The 15607-nt window shown below is 40.0% G+C and overlaps 1 protein-coding gene across 1 annotated transcript in view; it reads right to left on the bottom strand.

Annotated features, from left to right (window-relative positions):
• PDGFRB (platelet derived growth factor receptor beta) overlaps positions 1–15607 on the bottom strand; it is a 121767-nt gene that overhangs the window by 50199 nt on the left and 55961 nt on the right. Inside the window, exons 8-12 of the mRNA XM_058167064.1 lie at positions 10488–10603; positions 7359–7485; positions 6245–6450; positions 5569–5663; positions 4639–4771 (exon numbers count right to left, since the gene is read on the bottom strand). Of these exons, the coding sequence (XP_058023047.1) occupies positions 4639–4771; positions 5569–5663; positions 6245–6450; positions 7359–7485; positions 10488–10603 (677 nt within the window). The remainder of the gene's footprint in view (positions 1–4638; positions 4772–5568; positions 5664–6244; positions 6451–7358; positions 7486–10487; positions 10604–15607) is intronic.

Here is a 15607-nt window from a genome sequence, read left to right as displayed (position 1 = left end):
CAAACAGAAGATCAAATAGCTATGTAATTGTTGCTTCCTATAAAACAGCTGAGAATAGTAAGATTGCAGCACTCAAAAAATTTGATTAAATTAAAATAAAATACATCGTCTTCTCTAACAACAAACAGCTATGATGGGGAGGGCTTGACAGAATTGTTGTATGGACTGTCTTTAATATGAAAATTTGGGCAGAAAGAGCTATGCCACAGGGAATGACTTAGGGGTGGACCAGGGCTGGCCTCTCCCTGACTGATCAGGTAAAGAGTGTGATCCCAATTAGCACAGTATGCTAAATGTGACCACTAGGGGCAGAGTAATTACAAATTTTGAGCTTCACATTCTCAGACGATTTGTTTGTCAATGTATTCGATTTCTAAGTCACCTCACTTCAGATTACTCTCTGGACAGCTTCACAGAATTTAAAGAAACACCAATACTGATATTCTTCCTTCATTACTATAGCCTTAACTGTCAAGGCCACTGTGATGATATTCATGAAATACAATTTAACAAGCTTGCTGATTATTTTTCTAAGCCCACAATGTAGGGGCCTTTCTCCTCTGCCATTAACATGACTGATGTCTCCTTGGCAACCTCTTTTTCCCCCTCCTGACTCAGCCTTCATCTTATTCCCAGCCCAGTTCTTTCGTGTTTATGAAGCCCCTTACCACATAGATACACAAATGTGAATTACTGGGTTTTCCCATAATATTAAGTAATGCATACTATATTACAATCTGAATATAGTTATACCTGTCACCCATCTTTCAGCATCCTTTAAAAGTCTCTGAAAAATATTCTGCAGATCATAGGATGAGGCTTCACAGTCTAAGAGCCATCTAGTAAGAAACTAGATTCAGACCTGGAATTCTGAATGCAACCTTCTCCAACCTTATACAGATGAACTCCCATCTTCCCAACTGTCATGGAGAATGAAGAGGCAGGACTCAGCTGAGTGGCTACAGCTCTTTATTTTAAAGCCAGTAGAGAAAAACTTTCCTGCTTGTCCAACAAGGAAGCTCGTAATCCCCTGGAGCCAGCCTCGTGTCACCTCCTGAGTGGCCAGCACCAGCCAGGAGGGCACGGGTCCAGTAAACACGTGGTGGCATTCAATCTACCCAGCAACCTGTCCATGTCCTCGGAGTCACAGGGTCAAACTCATCCCAGACAACATCACCAAGACCGCCTCAGATGCCCCGTCCGAATCGCCACAATTTTGGTCCAGACCGTCCCTAAGCTGAACGATTTTATCGTATAGATAACCGTTAAACTCCTCAGCACGCCCCTGCATCGGGTCATCCCGCCCCTGGTGAAGGAGGGAGGGTCACCCAAACAGGGCAGCTGGGCGGTTATCTGCCGACGCAATGAGGGAGGAGGCGAGCAACGCCGCTTCCCTCAGTGCCACTAGGTAGGTCCTAGTATAGGATCTAACTAGTGTCCGATCAGCCTCTGAACGGCTGGACCTCCAGGAACTCTCTAGGCGTCTTCTCCGGCGTTTCATCCCCCTCAGCTCCTCGGAGAACCAAGGAGCCGGTTGGGATCTGCGCCGGGTCAGAGGCCGCAAAGGCACGACACGGTCTAAAGCCCCAGCCGCAGCCCGTTCCCAGGCTGCGGCTAGTTCCTCTGCCGTGCCGTGAGCCAGACCCTCAGGAAGTGGCCCAAGCTCCGTCCGAACCCTCTCTGGGTCCATCAGGCGCCTGGGACGGTACCAACGTAATGGTTCCGTCTCCCTGCGGTGTTGGGTAGCGGTCAGAAAGTCCAGGCGAAGGAGAGAGTGATCTGACCATGACAAAGGTTCTGTGACTATATCTCTCAAGTCCAGATCCTTCAACCACTGACCAGAGATGAAAATCAGGTCCAGTGTGCCTCCCCCGATGTGAGTGGGGCCATCCACTACTTGAGTCAGGTCCAAGGCCGTCATGGAGGCCAAGAACTCCCGAGCTACTGTCGATGACGAGCCGGCAGATGGCAAGTTAAAGTCCCCCATGACTAAAAGTCTGGGGTCTCCACTGCCACCCGGCAAGCACCTCCAGGAGCTCGGGCAGGGCAGCTGTCACGCAGCAAGGAGCCAGGTACGCCACCAGCAAGCCCATCTGACATCTATGACCCCACCTCACAAAGAGGGATTCACACCGCAATCTGAGGTACAGTGGTCTCCTCGGCTCTAGACTCTCTTTAATAACAACCGCCACCCTCCACCCCTACCCTGGGCCTCGGCTGATGGAATGCACGGAAACCCGTGGGCACATCTCAACCAGGGGCACACCCCCTTCAGTGCCCAACCAGGTCTCCGTAACGCCTATAATATCCGCGGCACCCCTGAATCAGATCATGTATTAGGGGGGCCTTATTGGCCACGGACCGTGCGTTGCATAACATCAGACGAAGGCCCAGGCTCTGAGGGTCTTGACCATCCGGGGAACGGGAAAAGTCAGGGGGATCGGGGCACGCGATCGCCTGCATACATCGAACGCGTGGCCCCCCACGTCGTCGATCCCCTTCCGCCATATCTGCCCCTCCCACTTACCGTGCAAATAGACTCACCCTCACACAAAGGAACACACTCCCCCCCCATAACCTCCGAACCCATTTGATAGTCGCCACGAGCATGCGCTGGAACTGGTTTCCCTCCCGACGGGCTACCCCCATCACCCGCCCTAACCCTCCCACCCCTTAAAAATACCCTGTCTAAAAACCCCCAAAGGCTCTTTCTTCTCGCATGCCACCTCTGTGGGTCCCAAGACCCGTCATTGAGGCCGGCCCTTGGTAGCGACGTGGGCCATTCCTGCGAGGCGGGGGCACCTCGCAGGCGCAAGAGTTCATGTACAGTGTAGCGCATAGAAAAGTGCGAATCGGCGAGGGATGCTAAGATGGTAAAATCCCAAAGTAATAAAAATGGTGAATCTTCCAGCGGATGTCCAGTTGGTAGGAGGACAAATGGAGCAGGAACCAGATAACGATGACAAAGCAGGAACAGACAGGCCGGCAGTCTCCATTGTGAACCTATGGGAAACAGTTCTACAGTAGCTCTTGATCAAGTAGAAATGGCTATCGGTCTGTCAAAGTCCATAGACCAGTCCAAACTAGTCCAATCCAGTCCAATCCACTCCAAAACCCGCAGATGAACATGCATGACCACCCAGTTTAGGTGACCCAAAGCCCGGTATGGGGGGGGAGGTGGAAAATACGATGGAACAAGCCAGGCCACAAGGGGCCATTTGATGACACGCGATGTAAAATGCGATGTAACAGGCCAGAAGAGGGGACAAACCTCAGCCACGGCTCCGGCCTCCTCTCCCACCGAGGCCTCACCACGCCCATCACCGGTGGAGCTGCCAAATACAGGGCGCCGCTGGACAGGCGCCTCGCAGTCCACAAGGCCTCGCCGGGCGCAACCAGCGCCGATGGAACTGGCGCCGATGGAACTGGCGCCGATGGAACTGGCGGGCCTACCGATAGGCGAAAAAGCGGGCCGGGATTCACGCCAGCTGGAACCAGGCCGAATCCACACCGCGAAGCCACTGGAGCCAGGCCAGGACCGCCGACGATCTCACGCCGCTGGAGCCTGGCCGGGATCGCCGGGATCGCCGCTGGGGCAGGGCCGGAGTCGAGGCCGGAGCCCGCAGCAAACAGCAGGCCTCCCTCGCCTCCCTCGCGTCCTCGCATCCCCAAAAATGGCCGCCCTCTTCCGGACCGCCGCTCCGTCCCTCGGCCCGTTCTCGGCTGTCGCATATCCGAGAGGCTACAAACCTCTCCAGCGGCAGCCAGACAGATCGTACCACACGCCGAGGGACCGGAGGAACCTGGTAAGTCAGCCCGAAGTCACCATTTCAGGGAGAAGCCGCCACCGCTGATTCGGGCTCCTCTAAACAGCTGCCATTCTCGCGCATGCGCAGAGCCTAACTCTAGCTTGAGCCATATTGAGAACTTCGGGTCTGCAGTAACTTAGGAAAAGCACTCTCTTCCTATTATCTGACAGAACCGCTAGATCATTTGCTTCCAGGAAGCAATTAAATCATAGCATATATGTTTTCCAACTTTCCTTTGTTGGGTTGAATGGAGCTGGTGGAGCGTGCATGGTCATCTTGGAGGCTGATGCAGAGTCACAACTTGCTGTAATGATGGCCGATGCCACATGGATGCCCGGCTCAGTTCAGCTCCTTTGTCCTTTGTTCTCTTCACATCCCGCCTTCGGCACCAGTGTTAAAGTTAGGGTTGAATGAAGAGGCAGGACTCAGCTCAATGACTACAGCTCTTTATTTTAAAGCCGGTACAGCAAAACTTTCCTGATTGTCCAACAGCTCCCTCTTTTAAAGGGAATTGTCCAGCAGCCCGACCACTGAGGTTGCTCTATTTTCCCACTTCTCGACGTGCACCAATGATTTTAAACTATGGCCGTTTCCCGCCTGGGAAGCAGACCTGAGTGAAACCTTTTCCCAAGGCTTCACTCCCTATTTACATATTTAACAGAGAAGAATCAGTAAAATGGTTTCATTAGGGATTAAATCTTTCTGTTCCCCATAGAATTGCATTAAAAAAACCCTAATTTTAATTGCAAGAATGCTATCTGTTGTCATACAGTGGCATCTGTCTTCTAAGTATTAAATGTCTCTCTTATCCTGCTCTTCCCCTTCTCACCTAAAACCAGCCTGTCCCTTGGGACCTCCCAGCTGGAATCATAAGGCAGTTGCATAGGGTCCACGTAGATATATTCATGCCCATCAGAGCTGACGGACTCAATCACCTTCCAGCGAATTTCATATCGAGGCTTCTGGTAGAAAGAAACAAAAGAGTTAGAAGATGGCAGGGCTACGTAAGATGCAGCCCACTCCAAGAAGAGGCTCCCTCTGGAGATCTCCTTGTGCAATTTGCACAAGGTATTATTGCACACCCAAACCTATAGCCTGTCCAAAGGCCTTTCTCCAAAGAAGGGTGCTCTCTCCCTTCCTTCCTCAAGAGAGCTAAAGTAGCTCAAGTGGTACATTACAACATCAGCAGAAGTTTCTGCACAGATATCAACCGGTCTTTGAATACATTAGCCTGTAACTAATCCCACCCATTCACTGGGACCCCAAAACAGCCACTGAAAAGCAGCTCCATTAGCTTCCATGCAATAAAAATAAAAATTATTTTACAAACTTGAAAAAAATAGTAGCAACTAAATACTGCTCATTCTCTTTTTAACATTCTCATTTTGATAATTACACATTTTAAAAGTTGACAGGTTGTCACTAAGAAAATTGAGAACATAATAAAAAAAAGAAAAAAGAAAAAAAGGAACATTAATACTATCTCCTATAGACAAGTATATACTTGTCCTACATTATGGGGAATTTTGTAAGTACTATAATCTCTGATTCGTATTTCAGATTATTTTCAGAACCTTGGCATAGTAGACTCACAGTTCATGATAATTGAAGTTAAGCAAATCAACTATCATTCTTAGCGCTTTTATTCCTATGGCTTCAGGAGTTTGTTTAGCCAATCGTTCTCTGAAATTCAGCATAATTATTCAAAAGCTGAGAATTTAATAGTCTGAGACACTAAGGGTTAAAAGCAGATTCTTACTTTTCGCCACAACAAAATGAGGATCACCAGGAAAAGAACCATGAGAATCACAAAAGCCACGATTACTGAAATAACGATCACTTTAAAAGATAGATCTAAAACAAGAAACATAAACAGAATTACTAAATTTACATATACATTTGTGGCAAATGCTGCCCCAATATACTTATTTAGATTCTTAATCCATTTTTCACCTGCACGGTTTACAAAGAGACTTAAAATAACAATATTACCACATTCCTTTTTAGTCTGTCCATGTTAATTACCCACAGTATTGTTGCTAGTATTTTTGAAAACTTTTGTGCTTTTAGATAGTTGTATAGATAATGTAAAATTTTTTGCCTGTTGTTCATATATTTCTCTTTCCCTGCTTTTGCCTGCCTTTTTCATGTTTTTGCTAGTTAAATGTTTTAACATTTACTGATGTTTATTAAATAGTGTTAAGCTATATTTTTGCTAGCTGAGCTGAGTGGTGTTTGTGCTTGTTGTGATCTGAATATCGGGACTAACTGGGATGATGCTGGGTGCAAACTAAACTGGAAATTACACACAGTTATCACCGATGTACAATACAGCTAGGGGACACAAAACCACTTCTGCCCATGCCAGTGCAGTTAACACTGTTGCATATCTACATGTGTGTCAAAAATAATAAGATGGATATTGCAGGACTCACTGTATGGAACCAGGGTGATTTGTTGAGTGTGTGCACCAAGTACATTTTGAGCTGCACATTGGATAAAGATAGGCTCATCTACTCTGTGAAAGTGGAGCTTGCTTGTCACAACGTATACTTTTCGGTCATCTTCATAAGTGAAATTTGTTTGCAGATTCATTTCTTCTGAGGTGTTTCCCAGGATCTTAGTAGTTTTTCCCGCACACCTGTATGTAAAGCAACCAAAGAGCGTTTGACCAGTATCTCCATTATATTGAGTAATATGTTACATCTCTACTGTAGCATATTCCTCTGTCTCTGCATCTAAAGGTTATTTCTACTAAAAGTTTTCCCAGAAGTAGGTTTTGCACATTCAGGAGCTCCATGCTTAGCTTCTCAAGCTGTCCTACTACAGAGTGAATTATTCAACCCAAAGCAGGGCGTGCAAAGATGTATTTAAGCCACCTTCCTACAAGTAAAAAGATCTGAAGTCTGGTCAATTTTGGACAGGAGAGCACTTGGGAACTCTTTGGATATCCCCTTGGTATCCATGATGGAAGAAAGACAGAACAAAACTTCAACAAAAAGAAAAGTCTTAAGTGTGTCCATACTTAAAATATACTTCTCCGGCCACATTTCAAAAAATATATTGCACGGGCAGAAAGGGGCAAAATGTTTTAAGAATTCAGGAATATCCTATGATGAAAGGTCATCAGAACTGAGGCCTTTTAGCTTAGGAAAAAGATATTGGACCATGGACATAAAGCAGGGGTAGCCATAGAGAACTGTAACCACCAAGGCATCTTTATTATTTTGCAGTTTTCTCAGAGTATTTATGGAAAAAGCATAATGGCCAATAAAACAGCCAAACACCACAGAGATGATCAGGGAAGGTTTGTGGAAGCCACTGGCTGAGGAGCTCTGGGAGTTGAAGTCCACAAGTCTTAAAGGGACCAAGGTTGGAGACCCCTGCTCTAACCAGTAGCAAGATCTGAATTTACCTCATATATAACGAGATTATAAAAAGACTGGTCTGCAGCGAAATCCCACGACGAGTTTTTTCCTGCCGTTCTCCCCACCCAGAACTTTAAATGCAAAAAGCACTCAATATGTTTGGTGCAAATGTTCTCCTTACCATTTGTCATTATTACAGGTATACCAGGTAACCTCTGGTTGGGGCATTCCTTCTGTAGTACAGATCACTGTTTGCTCACCATTTGTTTTGTTGCTACTGTCTCTCAGTTCAGTCACTGTAGCTGGGACTGGTTATATTGGAGAAAAGAATATGAGATAACAAATAATTGGTGATAGGGGTATACAGCTTTTGCAAGGGAAAGCTTCCTGAAAAATGAACAATACAGTAGAAAGGGTACTTTTTGGGAGTCATAAATATGTTTAAATTCACTGCTATATCTTGCTCAACTGATATTCCATTTATCCTATACTCTATTTTTTTTTTTGAATTTTTTAAACGGAGTGCTTTTAGTTTCATATAAATTCATCTCTGGAATTAACTTGCTTAGGAAACCCCCTAAAGTTCTGGTGACATACACAGTTACCAGTTATTGAGCAATATTGCTACTTGGAAGATTGCAAATAAATGAGGCATTATAGTTACGGAGCCTGTGAGTAAATTAATGATCACGTTAAATCACAGAAAACATGGCAACATTAATACCTAATAGTCAGACTTGTTATTATGCACACAGTGGTCCTGCATTGAAGGCACACTTTAATGCATGCATAGCAATGGGAGAAAGTTTCCACCATTTTCTACACACACAAACATGGCAGACTGAAGATGCCATTTTCATTGATGGGAACCACTGCAAACACCCACTAAGATAACACACCAAGGTGTGATTTTTCTTAACAACTATTGCATAAACAACAATTGGCTAGGTATGCTGAATCATAAACCCTAGTTTTTGAGTAATAATGATTGGGTTTACATGATATTCTAATCTAAACCATAATGTAGCTTTTAGGCTTCAGATTAGCATGTTGTATGAATCTAACCAGAACCCTTTAGATGAATATGAATAGACTATAATCACAATCACTTTGGCTAAGAAGTATAAGGTTAAGTAATTGTTAAACTGTGGGAAAGCCAGAAAAAAAGAATTAAATCCTTTAATTAATTAAATGACCATAGATAACTAAGGATCTCCACTTCCTGTGACAGAGAGCAATTGAGCCCATTAAAGCAGCTTTATTCTAATAATTAAATGTCAAGATGACATTTAAATGTCATCAACTTTATGGTTGAAGCCCATTTAGTAGTGTTGCACATGTGGCTCTCATAAAAAAAAATGGTGCAATTTCAACTGCAGTTGTGGCTGCCAATTAAAAATAAAATAAAATTCCCATTGCTTCATCCCCCCACAGATGCCCCTTATTAAGTCATATTAAGTGATTATAGTCTATTCATATTCTTGACATGCCATGTTGAGTTTCTGAGTAGCTTTTACTAACTTTGAGCCAGGGAGCTGGACATGGACAGTAACACATGACAAAGAAAAGTCTGGAGTAACAACCACACAGCACACTTGGAAGGAAGAATGGAAAATTCTGTTTTACTCCTTAATGGGACAATTTCAAGACCCACTAAGAAAGTGACAGCTTTAGGGAAGGAAGACGCTTTTTGCCTGAGAGACATAAGAAGCCCTTGAGAACAGTGTCAAATGAAAATCGCATTAGAAGATAAAATGACCCATTTATTTATTAGCCACCATTCTTCCCCAGAAAAAAAAAGAATCTAAAGATTCTGGGAAATTTAGAACAATAAAAATAAAAGGAATATTAAAACAAAAAGCAATACATTATGGGCCACTATACACTATGGGCCATAAATATATCTTAAGACATCATAATATTAAATGAAAGGTTTTAGTATCTTTTTGAGCGGTGAAACAACGTGAGCCAGGCTCTAGGGACAGAATGTTCTGCAATTTGGAGGTTACCCAAGAGAAGGCCTACTTTCTAATCCATGTCCCCTTTACTTCCTGCCATGATACTTTAAGACGGCCTTCCCTATTATCATTTCTCCAATACTCTAATACCTCCTATTTATGTTTACATTTTAGCTAAAAGAGGGAAATCGTGCAATCCTAAATTCTTCTCTTTCAAATCCCATTATACAGATTTTGCAATTTTCTGCCTGTCTTGCCTTTGAACCCAACTCCATGGCTCCCTGTTTAGACTGCAATCATCCAAACAACCACTTGATGGAAGCAAGGCTTTTATTGAACAGCAGGAGAGAATAAGAATATATTTGGAAAGCATGACTGATGACAGGAGCCTCTCAATCTCCTTGTTTTAATAAGATGCCCCTCATCCTTTGATTAGCTGCATGAAGGAGCTGCAAGTGTACCAGGGACCCCCTACTGCATGCTAACATTCAGCTGTAGCTGATAAAGGAAGGATTTGTGGTCATTCACAGCTTGCTTCATTTTCCAATTGCCCTCCTCTTTTCCAGGTTCTGAAAAGACCACAACAAAAGAGGACAGTCAATTTCTTTGATTCTCCAGATGGCATCGGCCAGAAATAGGATTATGTTCTCAATCGGAGACCCCTACACATATCTATTCTTCATTCTGCCAGTTTCTGCCAGTGGACTGTCTTTGAGTACTCTCATTAACATTGTCAAATGATAGCCAATAGCTACAGTTCTTGAACAGAGGTTCCAAGCAGGGGTATGGCTAGCCTAGAAAGCCACAAGTGGTTTTTGTCTGCTATCACCATCCTTGCTCAAAGACAAACATATTCTCTTTGGATAGCCAAGACTATCCTGTGCTAAATACTGTATATCCGTGTGATATACAGGTAATCCTTGACTTGCTCTTCCACCATTTTGTATTCTTTTTTTATAATTTTTTTTATTTTGAACACATTAAAACACAAGACAAACATATTCTCTTTGGATAGCCAAGACTATCCTGTGCTAAATACTGTATATCCGTGTGATATACAGGTAATCCTTGACTTGCTATATGATTACTCATTTAGTGACCAGTCAAGGTTACAGCAAGTAGTTACAGGTTACTACTTATGACTAAGGTGCTCAAGTTATAACTGTTGTAGCCCCCCCCACCCCATGGTGATTCACCCTACTCTTGGTATACTTAAGTGAAAACTAATTGCCCTGTCTTGGAAATTTAAAATATGGACTTAAAATAAAGATACATTTAATAAAGTATAATCTTTGCAAAGCGATTCGTTTGGCTGTAAATAAAACTGATTGATTGCAAGGAGGTGTGCTCACCATTAATCTGCAAATTAAAGGAGAGCTCTTTTAAGTCATCTTCGTGAAATGCTCGGATAGTGTACAAACCTCCCTCACTTGCTTTCACCCTTACGAGGGTCAGAGTAGTTTGATACCTGGAGAAAAAAAAGAATCTTGCAACAGTCAAGATAGCGGAGCTTATATGGAAGCACAAATTTTGTTACTTTTCAAGGGGGAAATTTTCCACTCAAAGAGAGAAACCCATTTTAGTTATATTAGAATGAATTGTGTTTTTCTTTAAAAAATGGTTTTTATTGAATATTTCCCAATTTTAAAAAACAAGTAAAAAAGGAAAAAGAAAAAACAAATACAAACAAATAAAAAACACAAGAAACACAACAGTGTAATATAATTTTACAGCTTTCCATATCAGCATGTATATTCTGCTTTTGTAATTCACTATTCAATATTTGCCTTCTCATGGATTTCAACAATTCTAGTAATAATATAATAATTATATTATAATGATATAATAGGTTCTGATTATACGTATATACATTTATCTTTATATTATACTCAACAGTTTTTTTGAACTTTTATTTCTTTTTTTTGGCTTCTATTCCCTAGCCACTTGTACAATCTACTCCAAGTTTTATAATAGTCTGACTCTTCTCTTTCTTTTAGCTCCATGGTCATCCTGTCCATTTCAGCATATTCAAGTATCTTCCTAATTACCATTTCATTTGAGGGGGTATTTATTTGTTTCCAGTTTTGTGCAAAAGTGATCCTAGCAGCAGTTAGTATATGTAACCAAAATTTTTGGCCCACGCTACCATGGTTTCCTTGACTTGCTCTTCCACCATTTTGTATTCTTTTTTTTTTATAATTTTTTTTTATTTTGAACACATTAAAACACAAGACAAACATACAACATTTATATACATATCACTGTTTTTAATCAGCTATTCCTTTCTTACTATTTATACATATTTTAATTCTACCTTATTCTACTTTTATATTATCTATCTTTCTTTATTTCATCTATATTTCATCTACATTCATCTACATTTTCTTTATTTCATCTACATAGGATTTTACCCTGTTCAATTTTTATTATCTTTCCTATTTTCCAATAGGTAAATACACCATCTACACCAGACCTTATAATATTCTGTATCCTCTTTTTTTAAAATTTCTTTTGTGAGTTTATCCATCTCTGCACATTCTAGGATTTTCTTAATTAAATCTTCTTCTGTTGCTGGGTTCTCCTTCCAATTTTGTGCGTAAGCTATACGTGCTGCTGTTAGTATATATAGTATTAAGTATTGCGTATCATTTGTATAGTTTTCTGTTGGAATCCCTAATAAGAATTGTTCTGGCTCTTCCTATATTGATTCCTGTATTATCTCCTCTAACCACTTTTTGATTTTAGCTCAGAATTGTTTTGCCACCGGACAGGTCCACCAGAGATGGTAGTATGTTCCATAGTTACTCTTACATTTCCAACATTTTGGTGAGTTATTGCGGAACATCTTTGCTATTCTAGCTGGCGGAAGATGCCATCTGTGAAACATCTTCATCTGGTTTTCCTTGTATGCTATCGATATTGTCAATTTCATGTTTGTTTTCCATATCTTTTCCCACTTCTCTAGTTCTATTGTTTGATTAAAGTTTCTTGCCCATTTAATCATAGTATCTTTCACTATTTCCTCTTCCATTTTATACCGTAACAGGAAAATTATATGTTTTATATATGGTCCTTCCCATATATTATTTTATCCAATTCATTTTGCTCCAATTGTATCTGATCAGTCTTTCTATCTTCTATATATTTTGATCTAATTTGGAAGTACATCCACCATTTGACTTCCCTATTTAAATCCTGTTCCGATTCTTGTTTTGTTTTTAATTTTCCCAATTCATTTGATATATCCCTGTACCTACTCGTCAATCTTCACTGTTATTCTAAGTGTTTTATTACCTAGTAGAGTGCTTAGCTGTTTTACTACTTCATATAATGTTTATGGCCTTTTTCAATGTTTAATCGCTGCTTTGCTGTCATGCATGATTAATGAGGTTGTGGGCCTTTAAGAGCCTTCGGCTGCCATTTGCGAAGAGGAATTCAAAAGATTCAAATTGTTAGAGGTGCACAACCATCAATGAACTTTGCATACCAGACAGAGGGATAACATTGGAAGAAGAACATCACGTGACCCATGAGGGGAAAGGCATTGGCCTAGTCCTGTCTGACCTTTGGAGGGAGGACGGATGAATGAGGGGAAATGTATCTGTAAGTCACACCTATTTCCAGTTCTAGCTTCTTTTCTGTTGCAATCAGACGTACTCAGTAAAAGTATCTTTCTCTATAATCAAATGGAGTCAGGATTTTCCTTTCTTGGGTATTGATCGGAGGCAACCTGACAACCTAATTATTTTGGTCCAATCTATTAAATTTGGATGGGTTTCATTGGGGGAAATCCAAGATGGTATATTCATATAGTGTTGTTTTTAAATTTTATTCCAGATTATTAATAATGAATTCTTAATTATGTGTCTTCTAAAATACCCATGGGTTTTGTACTTTTCACCCCACAAGAATGCATGCCATCCTATCTGTAGGTCGTGGCCTTCTATTGTTAAAATTATTTTGTTTCCCAACTCCATCCATTCCTTTAAACATGTCAGGCATGCTGCTTGGTAATAAATTTCCCAATCTGGTAGGGTTACTCCTCCCCTATCTTTGGTATCCTGTAGGGTTTTTAATCTAATTCTAGGCTTTCTTCCTTGCCATATAAATTTTGAGATCAATCTATATAATAAATCAAAGTAATGTTTTTCTATTCTTATCGGTATAACCTGGAAGAAGAACAAGATTTTGGGCAAGATATTCATTTTTATTGCTGCCACTCTTCTCATCCATGAAATTTGTAAATTTTTCCAATTTTCCAAGTCTTTCCCAATTTGCAGTATTGATTTGTCATAATTATCTTTTTTAACTGAGGAACCTCTTGCTGTTAGCCAAATCCCTAGATATTTTTTGTTGTTGTTCTCTGAATGTTCATGTTATTTTCTAATTCTGTCAGGTTTTTTTTGTAAGGTTTTTTGTTAGTAATTTGGATTTCTTCCTATTACTTTTCAAATCTGCCACTATGCCAAATTCTTCTATTTTTTAAATCAGTTTGGGGCCTGATTTTAAGGGTTCTTCAATTATAAAAACCATATCATCTGTGAAGGCTTGCAGTTTATACTCCTCATTTTTTATTTTCAATCCTTTTATCTCCTGATCCTCCCTAATTTTTTTAAGAGTGGCTCCAATGATAGTATAAAGAGAAGTGGGGAAAGTGTCCTTGTCTTACACCTTTTGTTATTTCAAATCTATCTGTCATGTCTTGGTTAATAATCACCCTTGCAGTTTGCTTTGAATATATTTTTTCAATCATCTTTTCAAATTTGGATCCAAATTCAATTTTTTAAATTTGTTGCATCATGAATCTCCAGTTCAAATTATCAAAAGCTTTTTGGGCATCAAGGAAAACCAGCAAATCTTGTTTCTCTGGGTATACCTCATAATACTCTAATATGTCAATTATGGTCCGGGTATTATTTTTAATTTGTCAACCAGTCAGGAAACCATTTTGATCTGGATGTATATATTTATCTAAAATTGTTTTTAACCTTTCCGCAATAATTGACATATATATTTTATAGTCAGAATTCAATAAAGAGATAGGCCTGCAGTTTTGTACTAATTGCTGGTCTGTGTCTTCCTTAGATATAAGTGTAATTAATGCTTCTGTCCACGTTTGGGGTATGTTTGTATGTTGTAATGCTTCACTGAATATTTCCAGCATGAATCCTCCTGTTTCTTTTTGAATACTCCTATATAGTTCAACTGCTATTCCATCTGGGCCCGGCGTTTTATTGTTGTTTTTTTGTCTTTTTATTGCCATTCCGAATTCTGTTTCAGAGATTGGCCAGTTTAATATTTCTTTCTGTTCTTCTGTCAATTGGCATACATTCGTTTCTTCTAAATAATTTTGAATTTCTGCTTCTGTTGTTTCTTCCTGTGTATATAGTTTCCAAAAAAAAGTATGTACTATTTGTTTCTTATCTTCTCTTTTGTATTGGATTTTCCCTTCCCCATCTTTCAAATGTTGAATCGTTCTTTTATCTTTATCCTTTTATAATTTATAGGCTAACCATCTGCTCACCTTATTTGCATGCTCAAAATAATTTTGTTTGCCCATCTTTATTTTCAATGCCACTTTCTTTTGAATTATCAGATTTAATTTATGTTTAATTATCCTCCTTTCCCCTTTTATTTTTTTATTTTGGGGATCTTTTTCCAAATCTTCTGCTTTTTTAAGCTCTTCCTGTAAATTAGTTTTGGTGGGACCTTTTCTCTTTTCTTTTTTTTTTGGTCATATATACAATTGTCACCCCTCTAATATATGCTTTTAATGTGTCCCAAAGATTTTGGATCGACGTACCTTCTTTTTTATTTATGCTTAAGAAAATCTCTAATTCTTTTTCCAGGTATTTCTTATATTCTCTCTCTTTACATATATTTTGGTTTAAGGTCCATCTTTTATATCTTTTTTGTCCTTTCCAGTAGATGATTATCAGATTATGGTCAGCCCATTTATTTGTTCCTATTTCTAGTTTTTCTATTTCTATTTGCAATTTGTCATCCAGGCCATGTCAATCCCCGACCATGATTGATGGGGATGAGAATAATATGTATATTGCCTTTCTTCTTTGTGAATTTCTCTCCATATGTCTCTTAACCTTAGTTCTAATGCCATGTTAAAGAATTCTTTGGGTAATATTTCCTTCTTTTTTTAATTTTTCTTATTGTTATCAACTATGGCTTTATAATCTCCTATAATACATACATTTTCTATTTCTTGTTCTGTTATTGTATTGTGCAATTTTCTGTAGTATTCCTGTTGATTTTTATTTGGAGCATATACAACTACTAATAAAAGTTTATATTCCATGTCTAGTTTTATCATCAAAGTTCTCCCCTCATCATCTGCATATGCTAATTCTGAATTTATTTTTTCTTTTATATACACTGCTATTCCTCTTTTTTATGTTATGATAATGATACATATAGTCTTCCCAATTTCTTATTTTCTTATTTTCCAATAGTTTTT

Source organism: Ahaetulla prasina, chromosome 2 (assembly GCF_028640845.1).
Source record: "Ahaetulla prasina isolate Xishuangbanna chromosome 2, ASM2864084v1, whole genome shotgun sequence".
In the NCBI taxonomy this organism is placed as follows: Eukaryota; Metazoa; Chordata; class Lepidosauria; order Squamata; family Colubridae; genus Ahaetulla; species Ahaetulla prasina.
This window is presented reverse-complemented; position numbering and strand designations above follow the sequence as displayed.